The sequence below is a fragment of the Gnatocerus cornutus genome, chromosome 5, assembly GCF_029298725.1.
Source record: "Gnatocerus cornutus isolate USDA-ARS CGAHR chromosome 5, icGnaCorn1.1, whole genome shotgun sequence".
NCBI lineage: Eukaryota > Metazoa > Arthropoda > Insecta > Coleoptera > Tenebrionidae > Gnatocerus > Gnatocerus cornutus.
This window is the reverse complement of record NC_142237.1, coordinates 12,958,359-12,982,843: the sequence shown is the minus strand read 5'-3', so window position 1 is coordinate 12,982,843 and position 24,485 is coordinate 12,958,359. Positions and strand designations below refer to the sequence as shown.

The window sequence follows — 24,485 nt, the reverse complement described above, 5'->3', positions numbered from 1 at the left end:
ACAAATGAGGGCTAATCGATATTATACCCAACGTACTTATTAAGTTTTTCTAATTAATGAATCTCACGTCCTCGCTAATAACAAATCAAAGGGGCCCGGGTGGTACTTCCTCATTACCTCATTATGCAAATGCGCCCGAAAAGTGTCCTCAAAAAGCCCGGAAATCCACAAATTGCTGCTCCACAGGTTTCTTCGCTGGTGAATTGAAGGTTGACTAATAATGGAGGTGCCGAAGAATTCCAAATACCTGTTCGACTGAGTACGTGTTACCTTTCCTTTAGCTTTGTCCGAATGAATCTAGGAGGTACGTCACACCTCTTTCGTTACATTTTGTTTAGGTATTTGACAAACGTAGGTCGCAGTTGCGTCTATTTATCTTTAGTACCAGTAATTTCAACATCTCGAAGGTGTGTTGTGTCGAAGGAACGAAGTAATGAATGAAAATCTGTGCTGTTTTTATTTATGGTTCGCGGGTGATGAGCGTGTTCTGTGCTGTTAAATGACATTTTCCAGTCGTCAACGAAAGGTCGGTACCTTTTCCCAAGTTGATTACAACAGGGGGCCCATATGTAGGGTAATAACTCTTCTAAATCCTGGTACTTAAGTAACGGCTACATGAGTAGTAGTAACCATCGTAATTTAATTTTTATGTGGTGATTGCTAAGAAGGCCTACTTTATTGTAACTGTTGTTTGTCTTGAGGAAAAATGCATTCCTCAACGTCCTCTTCGCTCACTCAATAAACCGACGGTTTACCTTTTTAAGTTAACGAGCTTGTTCGAATGTTTTCGCAGGAAAGTATTAATTTGTCCTCCTACACTCAAATCACAATGGAATTGTTGACAATGAACTTGCAAGGGTTGAATGAACCACCGACCAACTTTTATCAAAGAAGTCTACTCCGGTCCTGCCCAGTATTATATCATCTTGTTTCCGGCTCGCGATACACAAGACAAACGTATTATTTCGTGTTTTTTTGCCGTGTTTTTTGGTCGGATTGACGCAATCTGGCGAAACAGGAACACTGATATAACACTTTCTGGTAAAACGCCATAAATTTCTGACAAGGATAGCGAGGTGTGGACTGCGGACGACTATTTGCATAAACATGTTTTTTCATAATTTTGTTGAAATGCTGTGTTTTAGGTACACCGATGCTTACATCAAATGAAACGGTGAACAAACAGAAACCGTTTTAATGTACAATCAAATGAACCATTTCTCAGAGAAATTTAAAAAAATGAACCCACAACACTAACTTTGAACCGGCTCGCCTACTTCTTCGTCCATCTTTGCGGTATTCTCCACTTTGCATTTTTAATTCTAATTTACATCATACTTAAATTTTCAGCTCTCTAATCTCGAAACCCGTAATTTAACACTAAAAGCACCACTTGAGTGGACCTTCTGTTGACAAGAATTAAAATTACAATAAAAAGTTGCACACATGTCGTGGACTTTCTACGAGTGAAAGTGAAAATTTGTGCACAAGTTCAATGCACTTGAGCGGTGACAGTGGTGGCGAAATTTGGGAAACGAATGCAAATGCGACTTTGTTATGTCAGTTAAACGTTCAAGTCCAAAGTACTTCCTAATTTCGGTACCGAAAATAAACTCAATCATTCTATTAGTGCATATCAGAGGTCTGCTTCTATTATTCTAAAAATAAACTGCATTATCAAATTAATTCAGCTCTGAGGGCCCGAAATTTAAATTACGTGCTGAATTGCAACATTTAACCGCCCATAAATGGTTGTCACACTTGCATCTAATTAAAAATGTGTGGGTTGACCTTACGTAACCAAATCAATAAGAATTCTCGTCGCGAACGAAAAAAGATGAATGATTGGTTCGTGTCGTCAGGAAATTACGACGGTAATATTTTACCAAAGGGTTCTTTTTCCCTTCTTTACTTTCTACTTGCAGAGACCAATTCGCCGCTTTCTCGCGAGAAATCGGTTTGTTCTTTGCCGAAGAATGACCTTAACATTCGCCTTGACTTTCAGGCGTTTCGTACATTATTTTAAATCCGACACGTTTACATTGTTACAGAACAATTCTAATGAATGTTTATTCGATTCCTCTCTGGTATTCCAATGCAAATGTGGCCACAAATAAAACGGGGCCACGTTTTATTCAAAGGGGGGCGCCCCGAAATCGGACACGTTTCAAGTTGTGTTATTGTTATCAATAGGAACTAGTTTTATTTTTACATTGTGATCGGAATATTAGCTATGTAATTTGTGAATTTTTCATTATCGTCCTCATCAGACTTGTTTAATTTTTCTGACAAACCAAAACTGGCTAAAAATACGCGTTTATAATTAATTTGTTTGTTTTAATTGTTATTTTAACACCTTCGCTTCGTTTTAATGCAATGACAATTGGTAAACTATCGTAAGGTGTTAGATTTAATGATTTTTTACCCAACGCGCAATAAATTTTGCAATTAACACGAAACAAAGCGTCACGTCCCGGATGTGATCCAAAAAATGAGCAAATATTAAAAATCGCGTTTCGAATTTTTTTTTTATTGGCAATAAAGTGTACAGGTCTCGCTATGGTGCTTGATACCGGAAGTTTCTATTGTTCTTCTCGATCATCTCAGAATGGTCCACGTGTCAAGAGGTCGCCTCCCACATGCATCCATTAATTAAACCTTGAAAGTACTCAGCATTGTTCTAGAAATGCATACGTTTATCGCAATGATTCAGTCATTATCCCATTGCACGTGTTGTCGAAAGTAACGGTAAGAATCCGCTACTAATATTTGTGCTCAGAAAACCTCCTCAATTAAAGTCGATTTGATTTTTCTTCGGACGTAATTGTCTAGAAAGAAAATCGCCGGATGACTTGTCTTCTGCGTGAGAATGTAACAGCTCATTAACCGGACACCTCCATCTGTTAACATTAACAATGAAAAGCATCAACATCAGAAACGCGGAAGTGCGCCTTTCTTCAGCTACCAGATACTATGTTTAGTAAACTACCACTTTGAATGTGACGGTCATTACGTTAACCAATAACAAAACGGTTTTAATGAAATTATACCAATCTGGAAAGAAGCGAATGGAACGTGACTGGCCAGTTGATATGGTTTTTCTTGCTGCATTTCTGTGCATTGTTAAAAAGTAATTTCTTCCCCTTTAGTATAAATGGAGGCAATTTGCATGAACAATAAACATGCAATAAGGTCGGACGGTATTAAATAATTGAAACAATTTCCTGTTATACTCCGTAATGATGGAGAAAACTTAATACGAATGCAACAATTCTATCGGGATAAATTAACACGAATTTTGCAATAAAACAGAGCAGAACGATTGTCACACAGATAGCGAACGAATTGGAGCAGAATTCTGCTTCGAAAATCAAAAATTTCTGACAATATAATTTAGGGTCATCGTACATCGCCGCCACAATCGGCCTTCACTTGCATGACTGTGGTACTTAACATTTATATTATAATGGTAATTGCATTATTACAAGTTGTTTAATCAAGTAGCTGAAATAATTACTGAACCAGATTTTGCATCGAGTTAATCACCGATTTCTTTATTAACTTTAATTGGAAATGTAAACATGATCAGACTCCCATCGACATTCTATCCCTAATTGCACGTGTGAGCATTTTTTATTGGAAAATTGCGCAGCGTCGCGATCTTCCTAGAACGAGAAAAACTCCACCGCGTCACGACTAATTTAATCAAGTTTTTTCCCAGTTTGAATAAATGCCACTAGCGCACGACAATTTGAAAATTTTGTTTTTAATTCCTGAGCGAAAAAGCGAGCCTTGACTTTTAAACGTAATCATCTAGACCTTGAAGTAAATTATGAAAAAATTACGACAAAACTAGAATAAAGTCGGAAATGTTTAACCGACGTCGTCGCCACGACATAAATTAAAATTTCAAAAAACAACAATTAGGAGTCGTTTCGAATGCAGTAAAAAGTGTTGTTTGTTTCCGCACGTCTCCTCCATTAATTCATAACAATAACATTTTGTTTACTTCATGAAGGTGTTGCGTTCGATCGCCGAATCGTCTTCGTCATATAGGCAGATGTGAATGTGGTTTCCAGAAACTGTTATGTCTCTGCTTCAATGAAGAAGTCGAGGTTGTTAACTCTGATGAAATTTTTCATAAATAAAGTAGGTGACAGTCGCCGCATCTTTTATTGTCGTCCATATTGGATCCAATCGAGTTTAATTACGTCTTTAAAGTAATTCAGATTCTTATCAATTAATTTTGATTTATACAGCCGCAGCGAGAGGCAATCTTCATTTTTTTATAGACTTGTGTGTCGTAATGACGGGTTTCCTGGCTGTCATGACGTTAAAAACAAATTCTCGCTGATATGATATAATTGGGGATTGTCCTCTTAATCGAGCATGTCCGGCATTTCTGATTTAATTACCGAAAAACGGTTTCGCAGTTGAAGGTCTTTAACGCCGCATATTTATTTGGCCTCAATCTAACTTCATTTCAACTATAACACCATAAAGTGCGCAATTTATTACCGATGTTTGAATTAAATTGGTTCAAGAACTAATCAAAGTGTTTTTTTATCGTACAACAATGCGGTCAAAGGTACGTTTTGGTTTAAAACTCGTAAGTTTTGTTCGTTTTCATTGGATAGAACGGTACCCTAATGCCTGTACAGTATTAATAACGCGAGTGCACGCTAAACTGGAAATTTATAATCGTCGAAATCCCAATAAATTTGTTCCGATCGGTGCTTTCCAAGTTCGCGAGAGGTCACAATGTCAATCAGAAGTGAAAACAAAAATGACAATCAACATGCCTTGATATTTCTAAAAGAGGCAATCATGAGATCTCCGGCAGAAGTCGTTAATAGCGCGATTTTTCCCTGTTGGAATCCTGCCATTAATCACGCTTGTGATGTGTTTAATAATAAGTATCGCACAAAAATCCCTCCGAGTATATCTGTAGGTACTAAACATGTTTGCATGTTTCGATTTTGAAAAAGAACAAGTTCTGCCATCGTGCACATGAATAACATCATACGGCGATATGAATTCCTTAGCGCGGTAATTACGAAAGTAATGGCGGTGTACAATGTCTTCGTAATGTTGGTATAAATTCTGTGTGATTTTTTCGTTTCGTTTCAAAGAGATTTCTGTTTTCATGGTTACAGCCCAAGAAGCAAGCATTTTCGCTATTGCCATTTCATAATTTATAGGAATTCGTGCTCGCCAGACCTCCACTGTGTGGATTTTCTTAAGCGCAGACCTCCACTGATATCGCCAATAATTAAATCCAGCAGCTCGTGTGCATGGAATTTCACGGTCGGAGGCTGCGCTATTGATGGAAAATGCAGAAAAGACGAGTGGAGTGAAAGTCGCTCGAAAATTCAACATTTGGAACAATGCTAGACGTGAACCTGAGAGGTCCTTCAACTTCGGCCCACGCAAACATTGATTATAGATTTTTGCGAGTGAGAGGCCGGTCCTAGTTCTTGATGGGCTCTTGCATAATGGGGCGCCCACTTTTTACAAACACCAAAACTGCAATTTGCGGACTTTTCATTTTCATTTGATGTCTTTATAATGAGGAGAAGAGCTCGGGTGGGGTAATCGGAACTCGGCACGAACTGTCATTAAGGCACTGTCCCAGAAAAAACAAATTTGCATTGAATATTTAAGTTGGTTCGGAAAGGAAATAAAAACAAATCACCACGTATTACTCAGTTATTGATCGTCTACTTTTATCGATCGTTTGAACGTCAGTTCATCAGAATTTGATCATTTAACATTCATAAGGATTCAGAAAGCGAAAATAATAATAGAAGTTGACCCATATCGGCCCGTTTTAAATACGCGTTATAGTAAATAATTCAGAGGAGAAAGGTAAATTAATTTCGATTTTTACTAATTTATATTTAGACACTTTCTACAGTTGATGTGTACCTACTTGTGGAAATATCGCGGATAAATGGATCGAGCTGGTCACGATTCGAGCTTACATTGTATGCATAATCCAACTTTGCCATAGCATAAGAAAGGAATTCAAGGCCTTCAAAACAGATCCATCGAATCACCTCTCTCTGAATCATGATCAATTACAATTGAGGCATTTTTACCTCCCACGAGCCTCAGCAATTAAAAGTCATGCTCGCGTCTCTTTAAACTGCACCACATCCTTTTTCATACGCCACCGATGGCGATGGCTGTTATGCCATTCAGGTCTGGTGCTAATTACTTTTTACGACGTGCTTTATTGTTTAATCAAACAACTTATTAACGAGTTAATTAAATTGGTCGAAATTCGGCGTTGAAAACTCCAAAATTCCGTCCCTGTTGCTCATAAAATTTGAGATTTTGGACAAACAATATTAACAGGCCGAAAATAGTAATCTCTTCAAATTTCATTGCCCTAGCATCAAAATTACTAAAATTCCAAATGCCAAATGGGAAATATTGGAAATTTTTGGCTCGTCGTGAAAATAAAAATTTTTAAAATCCATCCCTGTTGCTCAAAAAATTTGAGACTTCGGACGAACAGTTGAAAATAGTAATCTCTCCAAATCTTATTGCCCTAGTATAAAAACTACCAAAATTATACCTCTGAATGGAAACTTTTGGAAGTTTTGGGCTCGTCCTAAAAATGAAAATTTCTAAAATCCGTCTCTGTTGCTCAAAAAATTTGAGATTTTGGACAGACAGTCAATAAGGTAAAAATAGTAATCTCTTTAAATTTCGTTGCAATAATATAAAAACTACCAAAATGATACTTCTGAATGGAAAATATTGAAAATTCTTGGCTCGTTTTGAAAATGAAAATTTCTAAAATCCGTCTTTGTTGCTGAAAAATATTGGGATTTAGTAGAGACCGTCAACAAAGTTAAAAAGTTAAAAATAGCAATCTCTCCAAATTTCATTGCCCTAGCATCAAAACTGTCAAAATTACACGTCCGAATGGAAAATATTGTAAATTTTTGGCTCGTCTTGAAATTGAAAATTTTTAAAATCCGTTCGTTTTGCCCAAAAAATTTGAAATTTCGGACAGACAGTCGACAAGTTAACAATAGTAATTTCTCCAAATTTCAATGCCCTAATATCAAAACTGTCAAAATTACACACCCGATCGGAAAATATTGGAAATTTTTGGTTCGTCTTGAAATTGAAAATTTCTCAAATCCGTTCCTGTGACTAAAAAAAATTGAGATTTCGGACAGACAGCCAACAAGTCAAAAACAGTAATTTCTCCAAATTTCATTGCCCTAGTATCAAAATTACCAAAATTCTACGTCCGAATGAAAAATATTGGAAGTTTTGGGCTCGTTGTAAAAATAAAAATTTCTAAAATTCGTCCGTTGCTCAAAAAAGTTGATATTGAGGTCCGACGTTTTGCAACCGCCAAGGTGTGGAATGCGAAGTAAAAGTCCGTACATTGTCGATAGGAAAGCCTAAGTACTTTCAGTTGTAACGATTACAAAAACTCTGTACCTATCTAACATATAATTACCAGAAACCTTGGCGATTTCGCTCGACCAAAAAAGCCCGTGTCATCTCAATTCGTGGGGCATTTGACGGTCAAAAACAATACCGAGCTGTTAATTGGCACTCGAAAACCTGTTGCGATCCTGCAAAAAATTGACAAACAACTCAACCTTGGAGTGCTCTTCGCGAAAATCAAACCTCCATGACAACACTGCCCAAATTCGGCCCCCATTTCTTCGCACCACCCACGAATTCATGTCTCTAATATGAATCAGCTCCACAGGCGTCGTACACGCACTTTTTCCGTTTTGATGCTTTGTTTTTATCGACGACTCAGTAGGCCGTGGAGCCTTTCGTGGCTACCTTGATGGTGATATTCACTTGTTTTGTGCACCGGCCGGCAGTTGTTTGAAAGAGTCGGTGGGAAGTGGACGCAGTCGGCGTTGACTCGAACGTGAAACGAGTTCTGTTTTTTCTTCGCGGTTCTTTGTAACCGGAGGATTTTTTCGGTTTCCTGTTAAAATATGTGTTTTCTTGTGGATTAAACCGGAGCGGGATTATCTCGAGGGATTTTTCGTAAGTTTTGGGAGTGTTGCGGTGTGGGCAGGGAATTCTTTATTTTCGCTCGGCCTACGTCAATTTAGACGTTATTCCAAGACGGGGGATAATTAGCGCCCGGAAAAAAGGACGAAATTGATTAATAGCGGCGATTTACGTTGGTAAAATGCGGATTTATATTGGAATATCGTGCTGCAACACTTTTAGCGAATTATGCGCGCTCTATTTCACAATTTATTTGATCAAATTAAATACCAACTACTTTTCTACGTGATGTCGCCAATTAAAAATGATTTATTGAATCTGCGACGAAAATAAAACGGTATAGAAAGTGCGTATAATGACGGAATGCGTTACAAATGCAAAAGAATCGTGGAAAAAACGAAACGAGAACGGTTATTGCACATACCAAACTTTTCTACGTGTTTCATTGACTCATTCAGATCTACTTATTATTGCATAATTTGACTTTGTTACACATTTCGTGGGAGATTTATCAAAACCTGTAATTTTCGTCGAGTGGTTTAATTGGACAATTCACGGTTTTTCTGAACTTGCTCAATATCCTGTTGGCATTTAAGAGGTCCTTATCGGAACGAACGTGCATTTCTTTGAAACTTTTCATTTTCATATCATACTTTTCCAATTGACTCATTGCTTATCAGCCTGGAATGTTTAACGTTCAACACAACAAAAGTCACGAACAATATTCCCGATTTGGGGCGAAAAATTCTCAATTCTCTTCGTCCAGAATACGAATTTATTTCGGATTTTGGCCTCGCGCTCCTCCTCAACTTTTCTTCATCCCCTTGGCGCCAACAACCTGTTCCCGCGCTTCCAGCCTTGAAATTTAGTCCACCGGAACGCCATTTCCTGATCACCTGTGTTTCAATGGGTCACTGTGGCTCATCGTTCCACCAAAATTCCCACATTTGAATAAGCGACGAAAATCCAATTCTCCGAGATTTTAATCGTTTTCATGGCTCCATGTTTCAAATTCAGCGCCCGTTTTGGCGATTTGCGTTAAATCGGTCAGTGGCAACGTATTTGCTTCGAGGTTAAAGTGATTTATTTATAAAAACGATGTACGTGCTCGAAAATTTAAAAGATTGAATTGGTGAAAGTTGTAGCTAATTTTTTTGGTTTCAAGTTAAGGAATGTCGCTTGAAAACAAAATTGGTGATCAGTCGGTATAAATAACTAAATTAATTATGCAAGAACAACCTAATAGCTTGGGGATTTTTAATAACAACTTTGAGTGGTATTGTTATGCTCGTTGTAGTTTTACGTAAGTTTGTGTTTTTTGTCGAGTTGTCAGCATTGAAACTACATAATGGGCAAAGAGAATGTGTTTTATCTCATTTCTTTTGGACACCTGTTTCGTCAATAACACTGATGATGACACTCGCGATCAGATTAAAACGTAAAAGTCGATACTTATCGCCAAAATTAATGTTTCTCATCAATTACATTTCGGACGGTGTAAATCGCCTCGGGGAAGACCGCCGCTATTTAATTCAAATTAATTAACTGTGTTGATTGATGGTACCAGGATATGGTATTTCTAAACTCGCAATTGAAGACTACAATTTTTTGTTATGTAACTTCGCCGTCTCCATTTTGTATATCAAACGCCTACGCCCTGTATATATAGAATGCGAAAAGCCAAGCCTTTGGGCGTTAGGATGTGGATAATTCCGAAAAGGCGACCTTGGCGGGAAATTACCATGGTAGAAAAATTCGATGGCGTCGAAATGAATATGAATTTGCATAAAAATGTCACCGCAATAAATAACAATAGAGCATTAATAAATAAGACAGGTGTACCGTTGTTTTTAAGCATTTTCTTACTCAACCCAGACAGATAAAACAAACGAAACCACCAGCTGATTGACCTCTAAACGACCAAACTAGTTCTTTAACAACATATTGCAGCCAGAGCACAAAAGAAATGTTGATATCTTCCAAGTATGAATTATCGGTTTTTTTGTCGTGAATGTTGTGGACCTTGGATGTGCGTGATAGATTTCGCCAATTCCAAAAGAATCGTGTTGGACCTAAATCGGGTGGATGTTCGATGCTTGTTTCTTCAATAGAATTTCTGTTTTATTGTGTTTTTCTTTCTTCAGGTGACTACATGACGTCATCCCCGCCGTTGCGAAGCTCACAAGCAAACGACAATGTGATTTACGTAATCCGAACATGATGTAAATTCTCTTGGTAAATCAGCGAAATACAGTGGACGAAAACCGACCGGAAGCTCGTATCTTACACCATTTCCTTTCGGTGGTGCTGAATTTAAAAACTAGTCATTTTTCTCGAGAGAAGTGAAGGTTGAAACGAGCAAAATGGAACAGGAAGAGGATGTCGTGGACGCGGCTCTTTTCCGTAAAACCATGAACAAAAAAATACCATCGATCGAAGCGCTCAACAGCGAGATGCCGGGCAAAGGGCTGCAAAAGGAGAGAGGACGAAGGATGTTGAAGACATTCTTAAACCGCTTGAGATTAAGGAAGTGTGCTAGTGTGACGATTTCTAGGCCGGATCCCAGCTATCGGGTTGCTTATCTGGGAAACGTCGTCACAGGATGGGCAAAAGGTAACCGAGAGCTAATTAAGATGGTGAATGTTTGCATTACAATCAACTCCAAGCAACTGACCCCTGATTGTGCTTATTAAAAGAAAGTTGTTAAGAGTGCATTCCGGGCTTTTATATAATTTAATTGCGCGGCGACTTGTGATCCTTTCGAAAAAACCATAATTAAATCGCGCGAATAAGGTAAACTGCCATCTGGATATTAATTACGTAATCTTTTCGCAATCGAACCCACTTCACCCTTTTGATCCACAAACAGCCATCATCGATTTCGCTTCTAATTGAAGCGTCATCGCCGTAGACAAACGATTCGTTCTGAATTTTACAACAGCCGAAAGGCATCGCTCGATAAGTAAATCGTCTCTCGCAGCGTCCGTAATAACTTCATAACAAATACGATTTGATCGTGGAATGACAGGTGAAATCTCCAGTGAAAGCCGCAATTTGTTTGATCGATGATTTCGGCCCGAGTTTTTCCAGCGTGTGAATATCGCGCGATTGCGAAACATTTATTGTTTTTCGCAATGTGTGTCATTGAACCGAATGCATTTCCGACTTTATTTAGGCGAAAATTACGACGATGGCGGTACATTTTACGGCTCGATGATTTATTGTTCAAGCTACGAAAAATTTTACGCTAAATTAGACGGGAGTTGTGGCGTAGGCGGCGGAAGGATGTGGCGGTTTTTTTCTCATTCAATAATGATGGACGAATACGGCGTTCGCATCGGTGAAAATTCCATGGGATTACGTGGAAATCCTTCACTGATAGAAACGCACAATGGAAAAATTTGTGTTCGTGAGGACAATGGGCTAGGAGATGATTAAACCGCCGGAAGAAAAACGTATTTTTAGTAGTTGTTTCATCGTTGCATGAAAATGACAGATTCCGTCGACAATTTGTGGAATTATTCGGAATCGATCATTTCCATTTTGAGGCAAAGGTGCTGATGGAATAATTGAATTATAGCCTTTCTTCCTAAAAATACCAGAAATTTTGCACCTTTTATTGTTTGCTTTAAATTTTAAACAACGCTAACGATTTGATAATGAAACCAAATATTTATCCAATTATAATGTAATTAGCCGGCGGGGCAGAACACTCTCAAATCACGATAGACCCATCAGTTTCGTCCTTGATGAAACAATCAAAGGAAAAGTTAGCCTGTCCGTCGATTTTTCTCTCGCTGAACGTTTCTTGTGGGCAATAAACGCAATTTATTCATTTTCAACCCACGTCCGCCGCTGTGGCAACATTGTTTACCTCCTTGAACTTGCCAATGCCCTAACGGACGAAAAAACTGTTAATAACCGGATTCAGTGTCGATAGGAAACATGCATGAGCGCCCTTTGGAAGAAAAGCAGTCAAATCTCGAATCCAAGACCGCAGGTGCGTAATTAATAAATTATTACACGACGACGACAAGTTTTTCTTCATCGTGGCACACGAGGAGTCGTCGAAGTAGACCGGAGCAGTCATTATACGGTTGACTCACAGAAAGAAACGAAATTCCAACGCCACCATTTTGAGCGAAACGCCACGAAATAGCCATCTAGTGCGAAAAAAAGCCGCAGAAATGTCGCTTTTGCTTGGTAATTCTAGTTCATTACCTCCATTTGTTTATGGGAAAGATAAAGCGTCTCCTTGAAGTCTGAACCACACGCAAAAACCTTCTTACGTTTTCAATTAGCGTGCGGATATCGCCTCATCAATCGGAAGAAGAATTACAGCACTTAATGAGTGTCACCGGTCACAACCATAAATGCAGTTTTATTGTCGACCTACACGTGTACGACTCTGACATAACTCTCATATAATTGATAAAAATGTCGGTTGTTAAACACGACGAAAAACATTTCCAATCGAAATCAAAGACGCGGGTAATTATTTAAACAGGTTTACGTAAAGCGTCTGATTAACTGCAATTACGACCCAAAAAAATAAACAATTTCATGTAATTATTGTTATCACGGGGTAAAGTACCGAATCGCTACTAAATAAAACCATTACGGGGACCTGGAAAACCAATCAAAGCGAGATTAGGAGAATGCAAAACAAGTAAACACCATTTTTTCAGTGTTTTTATTTTTAATTATGTCTCCCACATTTAGTGGATTTGTTTTTGCGCCGTAATTATTCTCTTTAGGAAGTTCCCACACTTACATTTCCATTTTGGAGTTATAATAGAAAACAAGCCATTAAAGTAATTAGTTTTGTATTTATTTACCATTTAAGTTTGAAACAACATTTCGGAACCAGTTCTTGGAGGAAAACATTTGAAAAAATCGAGAATTTTAAAACCGTTTTGTCCAAACACTCGGAACTCAAGCACCGCCTTTCTAAACAAAGTTCATTATAATTGAGCACCCACTTTTAAGCACCGTATGATTACCGACTAGAACGTGAAAGCGCAAATTTCGTCTCTTCGTAACTTCACGTCCGCAAAAGATGACCATTTTATGCGCAAGGGTTCATAATTCCAGCACGTCTTTCTGTGACGAATGTGGGAAACGATCTGATAAGGAAATCTTCTGTTATACCCCAGGGGTCCTCAAAACGCCAATTAACCGCCTGAAAAATGCAAGTAAAAACGTCTGGTGTATCAGAGATGACAGGAATTGAGAACAATGGGAAGATGGACCTTGGAAAATGTGGAAATTGCCGTGCAACGATGGGCTCCTATATTAGCATACCTTCATAACAATCTTTGCGAGCGATGTTGCGGAGTTAATTGAGGGTTGAGATGAAATTAAGAGTTTAATGGAAAAAAGGGGAAAATTTCACGACCAAATTCGCGTTTGTTTGCTCTGATTATAATGCACCACTTGCGAAACTTTCCACAAGTAATTAAGCCGCATTAACACCTTCCGATTACATTCTCCTTTTATTTTATTAACAAATTTACCTACGTAATTGCCTAATCGAATTGATACTTCTATTTTTATACCAACGATGATAAAAAACTTTAAAATAAATACACGCAGTTATTGTCGTTTTAGAGCAAAACTGTAATTTCTCGCGTCAAGCCACTTCCGTCTTCTGTGAAATTCCTAGAAAGTAAGTTTTCGGCGTCTGACTTTACCACGAAATCTCATTATAATCGTCTTCATCTAATTGAATTGAATAGTCCTCAGTTTCGCGTAAAATTCAAAAAAACGCGTCAATTGATTGTTGAAAAGAAAAGTTTCGGGAATGAAAATTCCGAGAAATCCAAATTCAATTTGGATTTGTGCTAATGCGTTTAAAGATGTTATTCGTAGCTGAGTCATGACAGAACCGATTGTTAGCGTAGAAAAATGCACTTTCTAACTGTTTAACCGATGTATCTTGTACGTCTCTGCAAGATTCGATTTCTTCTTCATTAAACCGGCAATTGCCACAATAAACTCGACTCATTTAATGCGTTTTGCAGGTGACGGCTGTGTAGAGAAGCCGTTAGCGACCTTATGGAGGAATTACACGCAATCTTCACGTCCCGATGTCCGGATGCAGTTGACGGTGAGCAGCGGAGGTCTAAAAGCAACCACCAAAGACCACGGCCTGACGGAGTATTGGGCCCATAGATTGACCACGTGCGCCGCTCCCACTCAATTCCCCAGGTTGTTCTGTTGGGTGTACCGCCACGAAGGGCGCAGGTTGAGGCACGAATTGCGTTGTCACGCCGTCCTGTGCACTTCAGCGGCGGTGGCAAAGCAGATAGAGACGCAGCTGAAGCACTCCTTGGCGTTGGCTCTGGCAGAGTTTAAGAGGGACAAGTTGTCGAAGCAGAACGCAAGGTTGTCGCTGGCGAATTCCGTGTACGAGAACCCCACGATACCCAGGAGGAAGATTCTGTTGAGTACGGGCTGTCATAATTACAAACCGCCTTTGGAGAGGTCGAAATCCGCGCCCAAGTTGACGATCATCGAGGAGATTTTGGAGGAGGAGGAAGACACGGTGGAAACCACCAAGTACAAGAAAATCTTGAGACATTATGACAGCACGAGCGCGTTGTTGGACAAACGGAAAGCGATGGTGAAGAAGTTGCAGTCGCCCGTCCACGAAGACGACGTCATTGAAGACAAGCAAGAGGACATCATGGACGACAAGAGCGATCTGATTCTGGAAGAACTGGTGCAGAGTTCGCTACGAAACGACCTCTTGGAGTCTTGCGAACGAGCTTGGTTCAACGCTTTGAGCGAGAAACCTGATTTGATACCACCAGACAGCGATGAAGGCTCTCTTTCGAGTGGTTGCGAATCCGCCAGCACCGTTACGTCCGATTTGGATCAACCAGTTTTTCCCACAATTTCCGAAGAACTAACCGAGGAAGATGCCGCTTCCAAACCAAAAAACAAGACTGATTTCGATTTTAAAGTTGGGGGGTGTGTGTTAGCGAGAGTGAGGAGTTTCGAGCGAATCAACTCGGACATCCTCAAGTATTGCGGGCTTAACTACACCAGCAACAGCAGCAAGAGTCTGTTGGGCAACGAGGAAGTGTCTTTAATTCCGGTCGGGGAGAGTCCAGCGGATTTTAGTTCCTTGAAGGTTTTTAAAAAACGCAATTCGACGGAAGCGCGGGAGATCAGTGCGTTCGAACGAGAGGTGGAAGAGTCTGAATCTGAAAATGATAGCGCTTGTAGTGATGAAAGTGGATATGAAGAGGAAGAAGTCAACAGTTCAGTCGCCAATATTGTTTTAGTTTAGGGTTAAATTATTTTTTCGGGGGAAGTACCTTTGTAGTCTCCGTTGACGTAGTTCAAACTGGTTTTAGTTTACTGAGTAAAGTAAAAATCAAGTTGTTGGATTTGTAGAGTTGTATATAGTGTAAATAGTTTACAGAATATAATGTGATTTTTTTTGTTGAGTAATAATGTGTTACCAATGTTTATGGTGTGTTGTTACGCTGTTGTAGATCGCGGGTGCACATTCTCTATTGTACCTCACTCCAAACAAAGTAATTTATATGAAACGATTGTTAATACGTGACGATGATCCTTATTGTACAATAAATACACAAATTTTGAAATGGTCTTTTCTCATCACTCCATTATTCCTTTTCCTGCAACAGAATTTAGAAATCGCACTGATGTATTGTTGGTTGCATACGTAGTGGCCTGTCACAAGCACTACAAATAACAATTTGTATTGATGATTTAAAGGTACAGAAAAACACGCAAAAAGCATCAATAAAATTGATGTATTTTCTATAACTTATGTTACAAAGTAAAAATATTAGATCCGGGAAGGATACAACATCTGCAAGAAAAAACAATTATTAGCACGTCTCAATGCATGACATAAAACGGCAATTTAGTAAGATTCTCAGTTAAATTTGACTTCATTTATTGAACTATCAGGTTTCAAATGTCTTAGACATCAGTGAACAAAAAAGCTTGAATTTAATTTACCAAAAGAAGGCAAGCTTTACTCACAATGCGAATGCGATGCCCCATTGCCTTAGCTGGCAAGTTCCTCTTAAACTTGGCCCTCACAGCGCCACTAGTTCCATGGGGTCTCGTCACTTTGCCCCAAATAGCCCTAACTTTTGACTTTACAGATTTAGGCTTTCCAGGAACACAGGTCTTATTCTTGGCTTTGTACACATAAACGCACTTCTTGCCTACATAGAACCAGCTATCTTGTTTCTCTCCGGTACCTTCAATCTTCAACAAAGCGGTGTTTTCATGTTGGTTACGAAGACCGCGTTTGTAACCTGTGAAGATGGCTTTCGCGTACAGACGTCCGTGTCGTTTCCTAATCCTCCTTTTGGCGGTCACAGTTTCCGCACCCTCTTTCGTCTTTTTCGCGGCTTTCGGCTTCTTAGTTGCAGCGTCTGCCATAGCTACAAAATAACACACATGTAAACAAAGTGAGGTTAATCGGAGATCATCGCCGTGAAAATGACACAAAGTGGGACGATGAAGGTATCAGAATGGTCGTAGAGGGATGCTGAAAGACTTCGTAGAGGTAGTTTTTGGAAAAATTGAGAAATAAAGAAGATAATTAAAGAAAACGGAATGATGAGAACCGAAGAACTTACCTGGATCGCACTCTGTCAAAAAGAATGACAACTATGACGTATGTGCGCAGAATCGATTCAGTACCAACGCGACGAACGAAAGTTACTAGTTTTGAATCTGCTCCGCGGCTAACTTCTCTCCAAGATTCTTTTAAAAACAATTTAAATAAAATGGGTTTTATACATGATTAACTTTATTTTTAATAACGTGTTATTGATATATTTGACAGACATTAAAACGTTGGTTTTGGTCCCTTTACAGCAGTTTCATCACTGCTAAACAATGTTATAACAACACAAATCTGCAAACTTACAAATAAGTTAATATATCAGACTTAAGACATGTCTTCAGTACATTCAAACAAAACTCGAATACAAAAATTAAAAAATTAGAAAATCGTGCACATCAATATGATGCTGTCTTGGACAAATGCATTTTGGAATATTCAGCACAGTGCAAAAATCCGTTCAATACCTCCCAGTCTGATTTCTCTTCTTCTTAGTAAAGTGAGCAAACTGGTAATCACAGTCGTAGACGTCTGGTATATCCATTTGAACGAACTCATTGAAGATCATTCGAACAGTGTTGTTTCCAAAAAGAGATTTTTCGTATTCAATCAGTTGCTTGAAGAATCCGCAATTGGGTCGAATTTTTGGCCTCTTCAACTTGACGTAGTTGTAAGCGTCAAGAAGAGTCAATCCGTGATGTTTCATGAGGTAAGCGAGACAAAAACTCGCAGATCTGCTGACACCAGCAACGCAGTAAATCAGCGTTTTTCCTCCGGAATTGGCAACCTGGAAGAACACGAAACAAGAATAAATGAAAATTATGGAGAGAAAGAAAATAAATTTCTGTTTGTAGTAAAGTGTCAGCGACTACAAGACCAGTTAAAATAAATTATTGCGAGGAAAATAAATCACTTCAATTGTGAGTGTTGCCAATAAAACGTCCCTGCTCTGATTCTGATCCTTTTTAATTTCATTTCTATGATGTTTACGTGGCAATCAATCAAAGATTTTCGCTGTTGGCTTCGGCGGTGGAATGCAAGAGCTTTTTTTTGAAAATTCCTTTGAGGTACCAAAATAGAATCGAACGATATGATTCACGTTAGGTAGTTATGAACTATATTTACGGTTGCAGCGACATCATGTGATGAGACGATTGCATAGAAAAAGAAGCGCCTTCACCATTTTTACATTCGGTGACAGTTTGAATTATTGGAATCTCTGAAGACGCTCGTTTCCTAAGCCAATTAAAATTTCACAATGAGAACTCGGGTTTTTGGCCTCGTCCCGTAAATAAACATCGCGTTTACAAGACTGTCGTGACTTTTTACCTTTTGGATCAAATCGGCGGTGGCGTCGAAAAACTGGTAAATCCTGGTATTCCCCGAGTCCAAAACCGGGATCTTCTGGTATGCAATATCGTCTCTGTGCAGTGGCGTGTCGGGTAGTTCGGGTGCCACGTTAATAACACAGGCGATGTTGAGCGCGTCTAAGACATTAGTGGTGACTGAAGACGCGGAGCACAGGATTAAATTGTCTGTTAATTCCGAGATGGTTCCAGGGAGTAGCAACATCATCGACTGCGATCTGGGGCTGCAAAAATGCAATTACCAGTTGTCAGCAATGCAGATTTGTTTGTTTATGTGCAGTTACAAGAGATTTACGGGATAATTTAATAAAAGCAACGATTCATCAACATAATAAACTCGCAGCAATTTAAATCTTGGCAAGGTTTCTAGGGCAAATTGTTGGGATGTCTTTAAAGGAATTCGGAGATTTTGAATCGAGGTGGTGTCTTTGCCCCCTTTGCCCCCATATTTAGATTGGAAAAAAGTTGGAGAAAACGCACTCGTTCAACTCACTTAATTTCCACGTTGACGCAGTCCTTGAAAATCTCCTCCACCGTGTTATCCTTGAAGTCCTCGAAGGACTCGTTCTGAATCAGTTCAATATCCATCGCGCAAACCAAAAAATTTTCAGTGAAAGTATTCGAAACAAACCACTGAAACGCTGCCAAACAAACTGAGTCATAGAATCCCTCGATTACCTGAGGTTTTAAACCGAATCAAAATAAATGCGGACATGCGCGTCGGAAAGCGACATTCCATCGCCAAATATTTGTGTAAACACTACATTCCATCCTTATATACTTTCAGGCGGCTGAAAACGACGTCGACGACGCACAACTATGTTGGATTTCTTCGAGAACTATTATAGAAGCGAGTTATGTTTAGAACGTTGGAAACCGGGTCCTCTTGGTCCATTCATAAGCGAAAAACTGTTGGTAATGGATTGATGAATGAGGATCAGTCAGCGGCGCGTGTGGGGGTTCAGGTGATTTTCAGGGGCTCGAACTTGAAAAGTTTTATTTTTAATGGCGAGGGAAATGTACAAACGAGCGTGGAGACAGGCAAAATTAACAATCATTACTCCAAACATTTACTTCTTTTCATTCACATCTTTCAGCCGATTAGCATTGCTATTTTTAGCTGATTGTAATGTTTGAAAATACTTGGTAGCTCTACGGTAAACATTTTTTATTAGTGTTTATTTTGAAAAGTCTAAACTCAGTTATTGTAGACTTGTTTCAAATCAATTTTCAAATCTGTTAGTCAAAAATTTTACACAAAAATCCTTACTTTTTTGTAACCTGTTAAATTTTGGCACCACCACTTTCTCGAGCTGAAAAGGTAATAAGCCATCTTTCAAAATCCACGCCAGGTCTTTTGACGCACCTGTATTATTACCCAGATTAGTCATCACCGGTGTCAAAAAAGTCACATGGGTGTCCACAGGTTCAATCTATTTAAAAAATGTAAACAAATAAGTGGAACACGTTCCAAAAATGATGACGTGACTTTTCTGCGCATTCACTTGAGAACAACAATTCTTGCACCAGTTTGAACACAAAAATAACAACACCTGAATTCTGCGAAATTTAAAAAAAAAACGTTCAAACTAGAGCGAGATTACGCAACGTCCGAATTTTTGGACTTGTTGCACCTGCACTGGCCAAGAGTCATTATTGTTAAATGCCAGCTGGAACCGTTTGAAAATTGCAACTTTGTATTAAAAAAATGACTCACCGAGAACCCAAAATAATTTCGCTTCTAAAATTTCATTGCATTAACACGTCAACAGTTCGAGAAAGCAAAGAAACCGTAAATAAAAACTATCCACAAAAAATGTGTGAAAAATTAAAAATAAAAGTGGATGTTGACTAACAGATTTTCTCATCAAGCGTCTCAATAATAATTTGGGTAAAGAGATTCGGTCTTGGCATTGGGTGAGGAGTAGTGCCGCAATTTAACTCCAATCATTTATCCTGATCCTTTGCCAAAACCTTCCTTGAAGAACTTGAACTACTTTTGATAAAGCTTCCACGTGGATAAAGCCGTGACCACTGTTACTCGCAGAAAAACCTCTAATTCTATTTCAAGTGGTAATCATTTACTCTTGGCACTGTTTAAAAAATACGCGATTATGACGTAACAAGACTCGCTTTCTGGAATTTTCAAAATAAGCGAAAAGTACGTCATTTCTTCTGTGTTTTCTCGCTCGAGAAATAAATCTGTTTTTGTCCACTCTATAAAAATCGCGTTGTTATTTTATTTTAAGGCCTCATAAAAGCTTATTGTCGTTATAAAAAGAGGTGTTCAAAGCCAGGTTTCGGCCACGTGTCCAATGGAAGGTTTCAGGTAATAAAATTGTGTCGCAGCAGCGCTTTTATTCTTCGGAATATTTCGACTATAAATATTGAAATGAGACAAAGGTATTTGCTAATTGTCTCGAAGTTATTTAGGCGAAATTCTATTAATAACCAAGTTCACTCAAATTGAGAAAGAAGACTAAAAAATCTGGAAATCTTAAATATGTTAACATTTTCGTTAACATTATTCGTGTATTAGGGGCTTATTGCATGTTTTTAAGAAAAAAAAGATTTAATGTATTGCGCCGTTGGAAGATCTGCAACTTCTAATACACCCACGTTGTGTTAGGCGCGGGATATAAATAGTTCTATTAACGACCACTAGAGGCCGCTGCAGTCATTTAAAATTGACGGTTGACATTCAGTTATTATCTTGAAATTTTCAAATTTGTTTAACTACCTAAAACAATTCGCGCCCCTAATTTGAACTTTCAAAGTATTTTCCATTCTTTGCGTGTCAAGTGTGTTTTAAAACGATCCTCCAACACTTTGTGCAGCTGCAATAACCTCAAAAAAAATAACAGGATGCCCCGCGTTGTGAAGAAACGGCGGGCTGCCTCTAACTCCAAGACCTCGCCTTTTGCCTTCGTATCACTTAGTCGTCTGAGAAATGAAATAACTCCTCGAAGAAGAACCCCATCGCGCCGGGCAGCGGCAAGAAAACTCACCCCAAAACCAGCCCCGGTGGACTTATTGGACGAGGTAAGTTGGTTTTTGTCTCGGTGTTCGTAACGACAAGTTTTAGACCTCTGAATCTGATGAGATGTTAAATGCAGTTGAACAAAAAGTGACGGATTTTATGAAGACAGGTGGTTTTATCTCAAGTGACGAAGAAGAAGAGCCAATCGCCCTCAAAAAGGAATCTTCTTCAGTGTTTGTTTTGGACGACTCAGAAGATGATGTTGTGGTGAATTGAAGAAGCTTTCAAACATGAATTTACGTTTTTTTTGTAGGTTTTACCAAATAAAGAAGTGGGTTATGATGATTGTAAACCTGGTACAAGTGCAGACGCTGATCCAACTGATCTCTTAAAGGACCTGAAAAGGTACTCAGAATCTATTTGCAAAGGTCGTTGTTGAATACTAGTTATTTTACAGCCTTGAAGACTACAGGAAAGAAACAGAAGAGATGTTAAAAAGGGCAGATGTGCTTCTGGATGAGTTTAAAAGAGGACCTAAAGAACCAGAGCCCAAAGTAACCATTTTATTTTATTATTTCTTGGTCTAATTTTAACATTTCAGAAGTTGGAGACTAGTCCTACTAGTGCTTTTAGTTGCGCCATTTGCCTTGAATCGTTATGTCAACGTCCAGCTGCAAGTACAGTATGTGGACATCTCTTCTGCAAAGAGTGCATTACACAAGCCGTGAAAAGTATGAAAAAGTGCCCATCTTGCCGAAAGCCGCTAAATATGAAGAAAATCCATCCAATTTATCTTTAAATTTTGTTCACATTGTCATGTTTTTATAGGTTTTTTTTAGTTTTTCACAAAGAGACTGATTGGTAGGCTAGGAACACAAGTCCAATCCTAATAAAATGTTTGTATTACATAACTGTACAGTTCTAGATAATGGTTTATAACTATAATTTTTTTCGCTGTTCATAAGAATGTCTTTTTTTCAACTAACTTTTATTAGTAAAATATGCTTAACACTAAAATCGTTTTCTTTATATCATGTGAGCCACAAAATTTTTGTTTAGGGTATGAAAGAGAGAGAGATAAACATTGAAGTCATGTAGGAATGAAATTTAGTTTTTGATATAACATCAATTTTTAGATGAAAATATGTAACATTCCGAGGTGCAAATAAGAGCAAATGTATCGTGTGTCTCTCCACAACCAATAATGTATGTAACTATAGTCAGAATTTTGTAACTTTGGTTTATAACTCCGCCTACCTTTTGGGCCAGTTGAATCTTAGCTGGAAGTCTGTATTACTCTGCAAAATTTTGATAGTTCGTCGATATTTGCTAAAAGTCGGGGTAGAAATGTCTACACATTAGAAGATAAAACACTATCAAAATCCACGAAACTTTCACGATTAAATAAATTCTCCCAAAACCGCAAATCTTCTTGACATGTGTGACACTTGAGCCGTCAAATTTTTGATAGTGTTAAGTAAAGGAGGCTAGCCATTTCTTGATTCGACAAATTCAAATCGTCATTTCATGTGGGCGGGGTTAAACCAAAGTTATAAAATTTCGACTATAATTGAAATTAAATTAAATGACAAATATCAAATTACTGTCAAATTTTTTCTCGACTTGCGTAAATTTTGTCAAAGCCTACCCTAAATAAAAATTTTGTGGATCACACGTTATACTCTATTTATTTTGAATACCGCATTTCAAGGTCAAAATTTGTGAAAATTGTGGAGCTCTACGGCCAATTTGAGAAGATTTATCCATTGAATTGAACATAAACGAGTACTGGAACACTCAAAGACATGTTCGTGATTGTTTTCAATACATAAATCCTCTTAAATTTGTCGTAAAGCTCCACAACTGTCACAAATTATGACCTTGAAATGCGGTATTCAAAATAAATGAGAAGTACAATAGACTTTGGATTAACATCGTGCGAACAAAAAAAATTCATCCTCAGTTGGCTTAGAAATTTTAAGTCATGTCTTTGATTGACGAAACAGTCTTTTGTTATGAAATATTCAACACAAAATGTATTTCTGTTTATTATACTTCCCATCTATTAACCTCAAAATTGGCAGCTGTCAAAGTGACAACTAAGGACACGCAACAAAATTTCGAAGGTAACTCAATATTTGGTGGGTTGCTACGAAATTTTTGACATTTTAATGGAAACAATGACAGTTTTAGCCTCAAACTGCCGAAAGATTTTTTGAGGTGGCAGACAGTGCAACCAAGATAATTCAAACTTCAAAGCCGCCTGGTCACCTGGTGGACAAAAAAAACTGGAACACGGTAACTAGATGAAAATTAGAAATCTTTAATATATCGGGATTTGTCAACAAATATTTGAGGATACAGAAAAGCATTTTGACATGTGAACAAACCTTGCCAAATCCCAAGCACTTTGTATAATCAATCATTTGCTTATACAGGTTGGTTGTATAAATATACCTTCTACATAAACAACAATGTCAGAAGAATGACAGTGGCGCCCAGAATTTTTTGCACACGATTGTAGAACTTATCAAGCAATCATAGCAAAACTCATTCGCAACCACAGTCACCTTTGAATGCACAAGTCATTGCAGCTATTTTTTATTGAAGAAATAATCTTTATTAAATCAAGTAGGCAATGATGTTGTCAAACCTTTTTTCCAAATTTTGTGAATTTGTTCACTTTTCAATCTTTTTGGTTGATACAGTGACGAACAAAAATGGGGCGAATGTAGAAAAATAAAAATAGGTGTTTAACAATGTTTTTAGCATGAAGCGTGGCAATAAAAACTGACAGGAATACCAGAGCCCCCTTGATGTTAGAAACAATTATAAACAGCTTGAATAATATATAAATTATAATTTAATTTAATAATTTATAATAAATTATTTTGACCGTCAAATAATTTTTTATAAGAACTTCTAATATTTATTACTCTCACACAACGAATGACAATTTTGTTTTCTGTTCAAGATAATTATAAACATATACTTAAAACAAATGTGACTCTCCATTTCAATGCTTTCATGATTACAAATTTTTTAACAAACAAAATCAAGGAGCTTATGAATAGTTTAGCGGGTGTCAAAATTTATTGCCATCTGTTATTGGTCAGTGGAATATTGATTATTGAGCTAAGTAGCCGTAGTAACCGACGACATGATAACTACCTAGTTACACTTATCAAATCATAGAATTTTGTACAAAATTTTGACGGTAGATACGTCAAGAAAAACTGTGAACTACACTTAATGTCATTATGATTGATGTTTCAAACGTTCAAAGTTAATTTTTCATGGAGAATCTAAAGGTCATTTCACATTTGACGGCTGACGTGCAAAATTCCATAACCAATGACAATCAACATATTTTGTCATCAAGATGGCTATGAATTTTGCCCGGCTTCTCGTGATGTTGATCCAAACATGGCTATCAAACTGACAATTTGAAAGCAAAAAATGGAAAAAGCGTGAAATGAAGATTTTGGTGGTGCTGCAATAAAGTAGAATTTTT

General features: G+C 38.1%; 4 protein-coding genes across 7 annotated transcripts; 2 read left to right on the top strand and 2 right to left on the bottom strand.

Annotated features, from left to right (window-relative positions):
* Positions 1–291: 291 nt before the first annotated feature.
* On the top strand, positions 292–15,623 carry LOC148174708 (uncharacterized). Of its 3 annotated transcripts, none has more exons than XM_088037191.1 (3): positions 292–526; positions 10,149–10,617; positions 14,028–15,623. In XM_088037191.1, exons 2-3 carry the CDS (start codon positions 10,368–10,370, stop codon positions 15,299–15,301), a joined length of 1,524 nt encoding a protein of 507 aa, XP_087893317.1. In that variant the 5' UTR covers positions 292–526; positions 10,149–10,367; the 3' UTR covers positions 15,302–15,623. The 3 variants fall into 3 exon arrangements, with proteins under 3 accessions (XP_087893317.1, XP_087893318.1, XP_087893316.1); XM_088037192.1 differs by having other exon boundaries at positions 292–574; XM_088037190.1 differs by lacking the exon at positions 292–526 and adding an exon at positions 7,812–8,037.
* Positions 15,624–15,775: 152 nt separating this feature from the next.
* RpL35A (ribosomal protein L35A) lies at positions 15,776–16,708 on the bottom strand. Its single transcript, XM_088037198.1, has 3 exons — positions 16,638–16,708; positions 16,030–16,439; positions 15,776–15,853 (listed from the first exon to the last, which is right to left on the bottom strand). Exons 2-3 carry the CDS (start codon positions 16,435–16,437, stop codon positions 15,830–15,832), a joined length of 432 nt encoding a protein of 143 aa, XP_087893324.1. The 5' UTR covers positions 16,438–16,439; positions 16,638–16,708; the 3' UTR covers positions 15,776–15,829.
* An 84-nt stretch (positions 16,709–16,792) lies between these two features.
* LOC148174706 (dual specificity protein phosphatase 21) lies at positions 16,793–18,723 on the bottom strand. Its single transcript, XM_088035979.1, has 3 exons — positions 18,485–18,723; positions 17,954–18,215; positions 16,793–17,411 (listed from the first exon to the last, which is right to left on the bottom strand). The coding sequence occupies exons 1-3, from the start codon at positions 18,577–18,579 to the stop codon at positions 17,085–17,087; spliced, it is 684 nt and encodes a 227-aa protein (XP_087892105.1). The 5' UTR covers positions 18,580–18,723; the 3' UTR covers positions 16,793–17,084.
* Positions 18,724–20,631: 1,908 nt separating this feature from the next.
* Positions 20,632–21,902, top strand: LOC148174705 (uncharacterized). 2 transcript variants are annotated; one of them, XM_088036577.1, is made up of 5 exons: positions 20,632–21,033; positions 21,077–21,232; positions 21,285–21,376; positions 21,429–21,525; positions 21,573–21,902. In XM_088036577.1, the coding sequence occupies exons 1-5, from the start codon at positions 20,857–20,859 to the stop codon at positions 21,768–21,770; spliced, it is 720 nt and encodes a 239-aa protein (XP_087892703.1). In that variant the 5' UTR covers positions 20,632–20,856; the 3' UTR covers positions 21,771–21,902. The 2 variants fall into 2 exon arrangements, with proteins under 2 accessions (XP_087892703.1, XP_087892702.1); XM_088036576.1 differs by having other exon boundaries at positions 21,077–21,238.
* Positions 21,903–24,485: the final 2,583 nt, after the last annotated feature.

What these genes read in the sequence shown, in the direction of transcription:
- LOC148174708 (XM_088037191.1), top strand. Translation starts at nt 10,368, where the DNA reads ATGGAACAGGAAGAGGATGTCGTGGACGCGGCTCTTTTCCGTAAAACC. An exon ending in CGTCACAGGATGGGCAAAAG is followed by an intron (nt 10,618 to 14,027) that starts GTAACCGAGAGC and finishes TGCGTTTTGCAG; the next exon opens with GTGACGGCTGTGTAGAGAAG.
- RpL35A (XM_088037198.1), bottom strand. Translation starts at nt 16,437, where the DNA reads ATGGCAGACGCTGCAACTAAGAAGCCGAAAGCCGCGAAAAAGACGAAA. An exon ending in TGGGGCATCGCATTCGCATT is followed by an intron (nt 15,854 to 16,029) that starts GTGAGTAAAGCT and finishes TTTTTCTTGCAG; the next exon opens with ATGTTGTATCCTTCCCGGAT.
- LOC148174706 (XM_088035979.1), bottom strand. Translation starts at nt 18,579, where the DNA reads ATGGATATTGAACTGATTCAGAACGAGTCCTTCGAGGACTTCAAGGAT. An exon ending in TGCGTCAACGTGGAAATTAA is followed by an intron (nt 18,216 to 18,484) that starts GTGAGTTGAACG and finishes GCATTTTTGCAG; the next exon opens with CCCCAGATCGCAGTCGATGA. An exon ending in CCGCCGATTTGATCCAAAAG is followed by an intron (nt 17,412 to 17,953) that starts GTAAAAAGTCAC and finishes GTGTTCTTCCAG; the next exon opens with GTTGCCAATTCCGGAGGAAA.
- LOC148174705 (XM_088036576.1), top strand. Translation starts at nt 20,857, where the DNA reads ATGCCCCGCGTTGTGAAGAAACGGCGGGCTGCCTCTAACTCCAAGACC. An exon ending in ACTCAGAAGATGATGTTGTG is followed by an intron (nt 21,239 to 21,284) that starts GTGAATTGAAGA and finishes TTTTTTTTGTAG; the next exon opens with GTTTTACCAAATAAAGAAGT. An exon ending in CTAAAGAACCAGAGCCCAAA is followed by an intron (nt 21,526 to 21,572) that starts GTAACCATTTTA and finishes TTAACATTTCAG; the next exon opens with AAGTTGGAGACTAGTCCTAC.